Source organism: Hoplias malabaricus, unplaced genomic scaffold (assembly GCF_029633855.1).
Source record: "Hoplias malabaricus isolate fHopMal1 unplaced genomic scaffold, fHopMal1.hap1 scaffold_300, whole genome shotgun sequence".
In the NCBI taxonomy this organism is placed as follows: domain Eukaryota; kingdom Metazoa; phylum Chordata; class Actinopteri; order Characiformes; family Erythrinidae; genus Hoplias; species Hoplias malabaricus.
The window spans coordinates 14,062-25,000 of record NW_027100783.1 but is presented as its reverse complement, the minus strand read 5'-3'; the positions used below and the strand labels follow the sequence as shown (position 1 = coordinate 25,000).

At 44.2% G+C, this 10,939-nt stretch overlaps 1 protein-coding gene across 1 annotated transcript in view; it reads left to right on the top strand.

The window, feature by feature from the left end:
• Positions 1-2,484, top strand: part of LOC136680193 (serine/threonine-protein phosphatase 2A 56 kDa regulatory subunit epsilon isoform-like) — a 3,806-nt gene extending 1,322 nt beyond the window's left edge. The window contains exons 3-5 of the mRNA XM_066658555.1: positions 1,298-1,425; positions 1,622-1,723; positions 1,840-2,484. Coding sequence (XP_066514652.1) covers positions 1,298-1,425; positions 1,622-1,723; positions 1,840-1,939 — 330 coding nt within the window. The 3' untranslated portion in view covers positions 1,940-2,484. The remainder of the gene's footprint in view (positions 1-1,297; positions 1,426-1,621; positions 1,724-1,839) is intronic.
• Positions 2,485-10,939: the final 8,455 nt, after the last annotated feature.

The following is a 10,939-nucleotide window of genomic DNA, read 5'->3' as shown; positions in this document are numbered from 1 at the left end:
CTTGTGTGTGTGAAAGTTTCTCTATAAAAAACTCTCCTTGCCTTTCCTTTAGCCAAAGGAGGGATCCGCTACAAGCGTTTTCTTTTGAGATGGAATTTAGTGATTCATTGTTTAACTGAAAACTGTTTACTGCAGACTAATGTGCTGTTTTTAAAGTCATGGTGAAATTGATGAAATTTATTTCTTACATCAAATGCAGTAGGTCAGGCACGGCTCGGTTGTGTCTGAGGGGTCGTATGAGGCTAGTGTGATAAGTGTATAACACACACAAACATAATACAGGGGGTCCTCGACTTACGACGTTGGTCTGTTCCTACGTCGCATCGTAAACTGATTTTCGGTGTAAGTCGGAACATACGCACATACTGTACGTAAATAACATACTGTAAGCACTTATCCTCTCCTCACACCTATCCTCCTCGGTCCCGAGCCGCGTAACCGTGTATTCTTCCGCCGCGTCGCGCACACCGAACACGAAGTTCACGTTACGACGCAAAATCACTTAAATCGAAACAGGGCTTTATACAGTAAATGGGAGATGTGTCGTAACCACGAAACATCGTAACTCGGGACTGACGTAACCCGAGGACCTCCTGTATCCGCTAAAGAGTTAGCTTGTTGGCTTACTAACAATCAGCCATTTTATACTGTGATTATGTAAGTTTGTAACAAGTATGTGATGAGTTAGCATAATCTTAGCCATTAAGTACTCTTTCGCTCTTTCTCTTTTCTCTCTCTCTCTCTCTCTCTTTCTTTCGCTCTCTCTTTCTCTTTTTCCTCTCTCTCTCTCTCTCTTTCTTTCGCTCTCTCTTTCTCTTTTTCCTTTCCCTCTTTCTCTCTCTCACTCTCTCTTTCGCTCTCTCTTTCTTTCACTCTCTTTCCTCTCCCTCTTTCTCTCTCTTTCACTCTCTCTCTCTTTCTCATTTCCTCTCCCTCTTTCTCTCTTTCACTCTCTCTCTTTCTCATTTTCCTCTCCCTCTGTCTCTCTCTCTTTCTCATTTTCCTCTCCCTCTGTCTGACTCTCTTTCTCATTTTCCTCTCCCTCTTTCTCTCTTTCACTCTCTCTCACTTTTTCTCTGGAGTCATGTGAATAGACTCTCCGACTGTTTGTAGTCATATAGAGGACTTTTACCTTGCTTTTAAATTGATCTTTTGTGTGTTTTTAGTATTTTGACTAATTCCTGCACTGTACTACAGTAACGGTGATAGATTTAAAAGCTATTATTTCAGGCTTCAACCGATTCTCGTTCATTTTAACGTTGGTGGATGTCTGCTTTAATTCCTTGTGTGTGCACAGGTGGCTGAGAGGGCTTTGTACTACTGGAATAATGAGTACATTATGAGTCTTATTGAGGAGAACTCCAACGTCATTCTGCCCATCATGTTCGCCAGCCTCTATCGGATTTCCAAAGAACACTGGAATCCGTGAGTTTCTTCAATTTCGTGAACACACTTTAGCGCGACGGAAAGTGATTGGTTCTTGTTTAAACATTTTATAATGCTCCCCAAACGGACAGGAATTTACCTACTCCTTTCATTCTTGATTTGTTTGTTGCATTCTTAAATTCTGTTACTCTTTCGTTGTGTTTGAATTATCGTTTTTCCCTTTTTCTCTCTTCAGGGCCATAGTAGCTTTAGTGTACAACGTTCTGAAAGCTTTCATGGAAATGAACAGCACTTTGTTTGACGAACTCACTGCCACCTACAAATCAGATCGTCAGAGGTAAGGGGTTTGATAGCTTCAAGGTTTGGTGAATTAGAGACTAAATAAAACCCTCCGAGTCTGGCCTTCAGCTGGATCAGACACATTCACCGTATCTTGTCATCCCTTGTTCAAAGAGAGAAGAAGAAAGAGAAGGAGAGGGAGGAGCTGTGGAAGAAGTTGGAGGATCTGGAGCTAAAGAGAGGCCTGCAGAGTGATGCCATAATTCCCACTTAACGAAGCGCCAGACGCCTGGATCGCTTTCCCAACGCCTCCGGAAAACACTCCCCGAACGTTGGCCGGCGCCCACAGAGTCGTTTTTGGGGTTTATTTTGTTTTATTATTATAATTATTATTATTTTTTTTTTCTTTTCTGTATTGTGCAACTTACTTTACAGTAGATTCCCATCGTCTGTTTCATTATTTCAGCAGCACTGTAAATAACTTTATTTTTTCCTGCTATTTTTCCCTTGAAAATATTACACTGAACAAGAAAATAAAATAGTTTTAAAAAAAAAACGGACTTAAAAAAAAAAGAGAAAATAAGAGTCACCCCTTCACTGGAGCGGGGTGTGAACGGACTTGACCAGAAAGTGGACTTGAAATGAACTGCTACTGTGGAGATTTAACAAAAAAAAACAAAACAAAATCAGCAGCAAAGAGAAGCTAGTCGGACCCTCCCACCATTCGACCCTTCGACGCAAAATGGCCCCTGTTCATACACACACATCAAACACACTCCTGCAGTCTCTCTCTCTATCTCTCACACACTCTCTCTCTCTCACTCTCTTTCTCTCTATCTCTCTCTTCCTCTCTATCTCTCTCTTTCTCTCACACTCTCTTCCTCTCTATCTCTCTTTCTCTCTCTCACTCTTTCTCACACTCGCACTCTTTCTCTCTCACTCTCTTCCTCTCTATCTCTCTATCTCTCTCTTTCTCTCACACTCTCTTCCTCTCTATCTCTCTTTCTCTCTCTCACTCTTTCTCACACTCGCACTCTTTCTCTCTCACTCTTTCTCTCTCACTCTTTCTCTCTCACTCTCTCTCACTCTCTTCCTCTCTATCTCTCTTTCTATCTCTCACTCTCTTCCTCTCTATCTCTCTTTCTATCTCTCACTCTTTCTCACACTCTTTCTCTCTCACTCTTTCTCTCTCACTCTCTCTCACTCTCTTCCTCTCTATCTCTCTTTCTATCTCTCACTCTTTCTCACACTCTCGCTCTTTCTCTCTCACTCTTTCTCTCTCACTCTCTCTCACTCTCTTCCTCTCTATCTCTCTTTCTATCTCTCACTCTTTCTCACACTCTCGCTCTTTCTCTCACTCTTTCTCTCTCACTCTCTCTCACTCTCTTCCTCTCTATCTCTCTTTCTCTCTCTCACTCTTTCTCACACTCGCACTCTTTCTCTCTCACTCTCTTCCTCTCTATCTCTCTATCTCTCTCTTTCTCTCTCTCTCTTCCTCTCTATCTCTCTATCTCTCTCTTTCTCTCTCACTCTCTTCCTCTCTATCTCTCTTTCTATCTCTCACTCTTTCTCACACTCGCACTCTTTCTCTCTCTCTCTCACTCTCTCTCTCTCTCTCTCTGTGTTCACACAAATTTTCTTTTTTCACCCCCCCTTCACTTTATTTTTTTTTTACTTTTCTCTCTGGATTGAACCTGAGTGGTTTGTGGTTGAATCATATAATCCTTCACTTATTGATTAAATCTGGACCATGACTACGTCCAGTGCAGGTAACCAGCAAAGAACACACACAGCTTATTTTTATTTTTATTTTTCTCCCCCCCCTCCTCTTTTTCCTTGGGTGCTGTCCAGAGTATTCTGATCGGTTCTGTCCAAGTTTGGTTTTCTGGACTTTCCTCTCTCTCAGCACCAGTCTGGCACTGGTACCAGTAAAGCTCACGCCTCACTCACACTCTCTCACACACACAAACACACACCACTGCTGTGAGAAGTGGAGGATCAGGCACCAAACCTGAGGTTTGTATCATTACTGAACTGAGAGTGAGTTTCTCAGTGTTAATCTGTATCTGAGAGCAGCACACACTGATAATGATGTATCTAGTGGAACCCATGACTGTACATTTGAGATTCTATATATCACACATACGTCTGTATATGTGACTCGACTCTTATCTACAGCCACTGAATAGAACCTTTAGCATATATTATTTTTCTCTAGGAGCTATCACAGTGTCCGATCTGTTGCGGTATTTTACTGAACACCACCTCTTGGTATTTAAAAATACTGTTGAGTTTTTTTTTCTTTTTTTTCTTCGGTTTTCACTTTTTTTTTTAATTTGACCATTTCTTGAGTTAGTTATTTTTTTAGTTGCAGATTATTTTTGTCGGGTGGGAAGGGGAGGGATTGCTGCAGAGTGATCAAGGGCGAAGAAAGGGATTGTGGGAATGTGGAGGATCCCGCCCTGTCGGAAAATAAATTTTTAAACAAACTTGCGTGCTTTTGGACGCTCCTGGAGTAAATGATCACAGAAAGACGAAAAAAGGGTTGGAGAAATAAAAATGTTTAATTATTTTAAAAATAAAGACATATTAAATTAAATCTGTTTTGAGATAAACTTATAAAGGAGAGTGAGTGAGTGAGTGAGTGAGTGAGTGAGTGAGTGAGTGAGTGAGTGAGTGAGTGAGTGAGTGAGTGAGTGAGTGAGTGAGTGAGTGAGTGAGTGAGTGAGTGAGTGAGTGAGTGAGTGAGTGAGTGAGTGAGTGAGTGAGTGAGTGAGTGAGTGAGTGAGTGAGTGAGTGAGTGAGTGAGTGAGTGAGTGAGTGAGTGAGTGAGTGAGTGAGTGAGTGAGTGAGCGAGCGAGCGAGCGAACCTTGGTATTGATGAGTACAATTTCCAAAGGTACAACACACACAAACATAATATCCACTAAAGAAGTAGCTTGTTGGCTTACTAACAATCAGCCATTTTATATTATGATTATATAAGTTTGTAACATGAGTTAGCACTAGCATGATGCTAATTTTGATTAGCGTAATAGCTTCTGAAGGTTCTGTCTGTTAGCTCCAGTTATACAAACAATAAAGCAAATTTCAGACACTACATTTGCTAATTGACAATAGTTCACCCCCAAAACTAATGTAATTTCAGTTATGTTGCAGCAGGCATGGAACTAGCATGATTTTGCTGTACGTGTTTGTGTTTACCACAAGGGTGCAGCAAAACCAAACGATGTGCCTAGCCCTAGTAAATAACTGTTGAACCGGTATGTGATGAGTGAATGTCCTCCAACAACCTCAAACACTATTTGTGACCCCTCATGGAACCTGTTTTTCAGTATCATACCCCCCCACCCACCCCCTAAAGCTCCGACCCTAATCACACTGTGGATCTCTAGGTGCTTCTTAATGTTCTTATGACCACGTTGTTCCTCTTGGAGCCAGAGCCGGGGGGTGTTTCTCCATTTACACAGAGTTTAAGGATTTGTTGTCTATTATTTTCCAAAATGTTGAGATTTGATTCTGGCTCCAGCTGCATTACATTTATACAGTAGCTCTGACAGAACAGGGAGGGAGAACAGATGCGGATTTTGTAACGAAGTGTGTATTTCTTCAGCTGGTTAAAAGCCATAATGCTTTGTGATGTTGAGGCGTAAAAAAAAATACAAGTCCTCATAGCAGGCCCAGTACAGATCCAGTTTGAGGACACACATTAATTTTAATGAATTAATAAACACCAGCCAACCGTAATATTAAAACCACCTTCTTGATTTTACATATAGTCCATTTTGTCATATGCACTGACTACAGGCACGTTGTGGATTTTGTTATGAACTGTAAACCATCTCTTGCTCTGCATACTTTGTTAGCCCTCTTTCCGCCCTGATGTGTTAGAGTGTATTGCATTGATATGAATGGACATATCACACACACTTTATAGATGTGTGGCCTACACATGCATGGCCTGTTAATAAAAACAGTATTAAGTAAATAATATAAGTTGCCTAGTAACAAGAAGCTCCTGTTGGAACGCACTCTGCTCACCTCAGATCACGACGTTAACCCCATAGTGTCCAATGACTATATTTAGTACCTTCAATAAAAAAATCTTTACTCAGTTCAGGCAGATTTTATTAATCCAACTCTTTAACTGCCAGGTTTGAGTACGGGAACTACTGGGTCTAAAATTTTGGATATATACTGGATAAACAATGTCCAAACTTTCATTCATTCATTCATTGTCTGTAACCCTTATCCAGTTCAGGGTCGCGGTGGGTCCAGAGCCTACCTGGAATCATTGGGCGTAAGGTGGGAATACACCCTGGAGGGGGCGCCAGTCCTTCACAGGGCAACACACACACACACACACACTCACTCACACCTGCGGATACTTTTGAGTCGCCAATCCACCTACCAACGTGTGTTTTTGGACTTTGGGAGGAAACCGGAGCACCCAGAGGAAACCCACACAGACACAGGGAGAACACACCACACTCCTCACAGACAGTCACCCGGAGGAAACCCAGGCGGACACAGGGAGAACACACCACACTCCTCACAGACAGTCACCCGGAGGAAACCCAGGCGGACACAGGGAGAACACACCACACTCCTCACAGACAGTCACCCGGAGGAAACCCACGCAGACACAGAGAGAACACACCACACTCCTCACAGACAGTCACCCGGAGGAAACCCACGCAGACACAGGGAGAACACACCACACTCCTCACAGACAGTCACCCGGAGGAAACCCACGCAGACACAGGGAGAACACACCACACTCCTCACAGACAGTCACCCGGAGGAAACCCACGCAGACACAGGGAGAACACACCACACTCCTCACAGACAGGCACCCGGAGGAAACCCACGCAGACACAGAGAGAACACACCACACTCCTCACAGACAGTCACCCGGAGGAAACCCACGCAGACACAGGGAGAACACACCACACTCCTCACAGACAGGCACCCGGAGGAAACCCACGCAGACACAGAGAGAACACACCACACTCCTCACAGACAGTCACCCGGAGGAAACCCACGCAGACACAGGGAGAACACACCACACTCCTCACAGACAGGCACCCGGAGGAAACCCACGCAGACACAGAGAGAACACACCACACTCCTCACAGACAGGCACCCGGAGGAAACCCACGCAGACACAGAGAGAACACACCACACTCCTCACAGACAGGCACCCGGAGCGGGAATCAAACCCACAACCTCCAGGTCCCTGGAGCTGTGTGACTGCGACACTCCCTGCTGCGCCACCGTGTCGCTCTTATCCATACTTCAATTTCCCCAAATCATTTCTGTCAAAAGAGTACTCCAAGCACTTCTTCATACCAGATTACTCTTTTATTTTTAAGTTATAAAGTCTGAAATAACAGTACTGTACAGGTACATTAATGTTGCTTAAGGTACAAATGTTGTAAATGTATATTTAAAAGGCACAACACTGAGTTTCAAGTCCAGTTGTGTTGCCTAAAGATAGATTACATTCTCTTCTCCAGAAGGAGAGGTGAATATTTATAACCTGTCATTACAGAACTGTGCAGAATATAAACATGTCCTGGAGATGAAATACGGCGTATGACATCAACACAATTTTAAAATCTACAATTATTATGGTATAATTATGTTCCCTAAGTAAAGGTGCTGAATATATTCTGAACTGAACCACCACAGTGACAGTGGGGTAGACTTGAAAGATTCATCTTAAGCTCATCCTGGACTCCCCTCAAAATTACAACCTGCTCCGTACTTCATTTTTAAAATTCCCTGAACAACTTCAGCCCACCACATGTTTCTCTGGTCCTGGAGGTGCCCTGCCCTGCACATTTTAGAGGTTTCCCTGCTTTAACTCACTCACTGCACCAAAAGGAGAAAGGAATAAAGAGCAGGGTGCCTCGAGGACCAGGGTTGAGGAACACTGATTGATGTAATCAGACTTCAGTGCAGACAATGCAGGATATTATTGGAGATATCTGAACGTAGCATGAAATTTGCCTGTAATTGCTTTGCCTGCCTCGTGGGTTGTTTTGCCTTTCTGGTTTGTTGTTCTTGGATGACTCTGTATTATTCTTGTGATTGACATATCTCCCCACACCAGTCCCGGACCTCGCAAATAAGAGGAAAGTGCGTACAGGGGCCGCATGCCCCTTCAATGGGCTCCTCAAACAAGCTTCAATTAAGTTAATAATGTAATCCCAGCCCATAAGACTGAGGTCGAGTGGACAAAGCCTTGTTAAAAACGGGCACCGAGGAAAAATAACTGGAGAGTCAGAGCTCATTTCAGTCCCACTCCCTTTGTTTTGGCTGGGAGTGTGGAATGAGACGTCGCAGATTGCTGCAGACGGTTTCCAGGAGCCTGACGTGGAAACTGCATTTTACTCAATGAGAAAAAGGCAGGAATTACTATCAGATCCACCCACTGCTACTCCTGAAATAAACACACAGCGGCCCACACACACTTCCCCACTGTCTCTCCTACCCACGATCTTCTCACCACACTGTTGCGTAACAGTCATGTGAAGAAAGGTCAGGTTCATCGTTGTCTACGTCCTATTTTGTTTAATTAAAAAGACACAGCCTTTCATATACATTCTCAATGTGGACAAACACTTGGGGGGCACCTAGGTTGTACCCCCCATTGCTGTGAGGACTGGATGGTATTCAGTCACAGGATCATTAGTCAGTCAGGTACTCGTGCTGGAGGATTAGCTCTGGATCGCCAGCTCCACTTCAGATCCTCACAAGGGTATTAGATGGAGCACTGTCACTCCAGAAGACGGTCACACTGCTCCATAGACCTATACCAGGGGGAGGTTTGGGCACTGGGCACTGGTGACATTAGGCTCAGCTGCCTCAGAGAACCCCTGCTCTTGTTTAATATGAAATATTATGTTTGGGAACCAGAGTTGGTGTTTTTCTTGCTGCACTGCGTCATGTGGCCGACAACAAAGCATGCTGTGATCGGGCTGATATCGTTGTGTGTGTTTATTAATGATTTACAGATGTTTTATCAATATTTCAAGAAGAATTTGCAGCTACGTGTATTCAGGAATTTTTGAGATTCTCACTCTCTCTGCCTCTCTTTTTTCCTCCCTTTGTTTCGTAAGAGAGGGAGGTAATGATTTAATAATTATTAATAATAGTTTGGGCGGCACGATGGTGCAGCAGGTTAGTGTCGCAGTCACACAGCTCCAGGGACCTGGAGGTTGTGGGTTCGATCCCCGCTCTGGGTGACTGTCTGTGAGGAGTGTGGTGTGTTCTCTCTGTGTCTGTGTGGGTTTCCTCCGGGTGACTGTCTGTGAGGAGTGTGCTGTGTTCTCCCTGTGGGTTTCCTCCGGGTGACTGTCTGTGTGGTGTGTTCTCCCTGTGTCTGTGTGGGTTTCCTCCGGGTGCTCCAGTTTCCTCCCACAGTCGAAAAACACACATTGGTAGGTAAATTGGCGAGTCAAATGTGTCTGTGTGTGTGTGTGTGTGTGAGTGTGTGTGTGTTGCCCTGTGAAGGACTGGCGCCCCCTCCAGGGTGTATTCCTGCCTTGCACCCAATGATTCCAGGTAGGCTCTGGACCCACCGCGACCCTGAACTGGATAAGGGTTACAGATAATGAATGAATGAATAATAATAGCTTATTGTTACACTGTGATGTAATAAAAAATGCAATGACCTTTTGAAAGCAGAGTCATAGTCATCAAACTGTGATGGAAGATGACAGGTAAACATGATTGACATGATATGAAATGATGACTTGTGCTTATCGTGACCAGAGACCAACAGTAAAACTGGTCAGTTTTGATTTCAGGTTTTCTTTATTGATGCCTCTTCCTCTCAGTGTGTGTGTGTGTGTGTGTGTGTCTTTCCCCCCTCTGGTTGTCAGGTACGTATCTATGTGAGATACAGGAGATTCTCTGAGCTGAATGCTATGTTTGCGTGGGATTGAATGTGACCCTAAAGATAGAAGCAGTGGGCTGAGGTAGCATATAATTAGCGTTAGCATGAAGACAAAAGAGCATGGGAGTATTTTGCTCTGAACAATACAGAAACAGTTCTACAGCACGTCTGGCACAACAATGTCTGCAATCAGCAAAAAGAAAGAGAGAGAAAGTAGCCTCACGGCACAGTGCTGGGCATAAACCTCAAGTAAACAGTTAGAGAAACAGAACTATGACAATTACCACCTGATGGATGTCTCTCGATTCTTTAACATTTGGGTATTTTCAACTTGAAGTTGAAACATTTTTAGATGAGAATGTGTCCAAAAACGTTTGGCCTTATAGTGTATATATGATTTAAAGGGGCTTAAAGGGGGGATTGCATCCATTCATCCATTATCTGTAACCCTTATCCAGTTCAGGGTCGCAGTGGGTCCAGAGCGCAAGGCAGGAATACACCCTGGAGGGGGCGCCAGTCCTTCACAGGGCAACACACACACTCACACCTACGGACACTTTTGAGTCGCCCCCACCTACCACCCCTGGAGGAAAACCACGCGGACACAGGGAGAACACACCACGCTCCTCACAGACAGTCACCCGGAGGAAACCCACGCAGACACAGGGAGAACACACCACACTCCTCACAGACAGTCACCCGAAGGAAACCCACGCGGACACAGGGAGAACACACCACGCTCGTCACAGACAGTCACCCGGAGGAAACCCACAGGGAGAACACACCACACTCCTCACAGACAGTCACCCGGAGCGGGAATCAAACCCACAAGCTCCAGGTCCCTGGAGCTGTGTGACTGCGACACTCCCTGCTGCACCACCCTGCCGCCCTCCATTAGACATCTAGTGTCCTGGAGATGTCAGAGCCTCTGTACCTGTTGCGAACATGGCCATCCCCATACAGGGGACCTGCTCTGTACAACAAACTAGTTCCTTCAATTGATTCAAAGCAGTTAATCAGATAGTAGTTGCATTTTAGAAAATAAATGTAAATATAAACAAACATTTTAATAAATATTGTTTGCTACTCTGTCTACTACTAAAAGATATAACACTCCCAGTGTTTTGATAAGTGGTAATAAGTCAGGATCTAATTATTGTCATATTTCAGCAGCTCTCATGGCTCCAGACTGTTATACCAATATTTTTTAGTGAATAATAAAGGAAATGTGTAAATGTCAGCAGCCAGATCAGGTGGGGTGTAGTGACCTTACTGTATACTGTACCTGCGGAGTGGACGACCAGCTGTGTGGGCGCTACACACACACACACACACACACACACACAGCAGGGCTCCATTTCTTCTTAT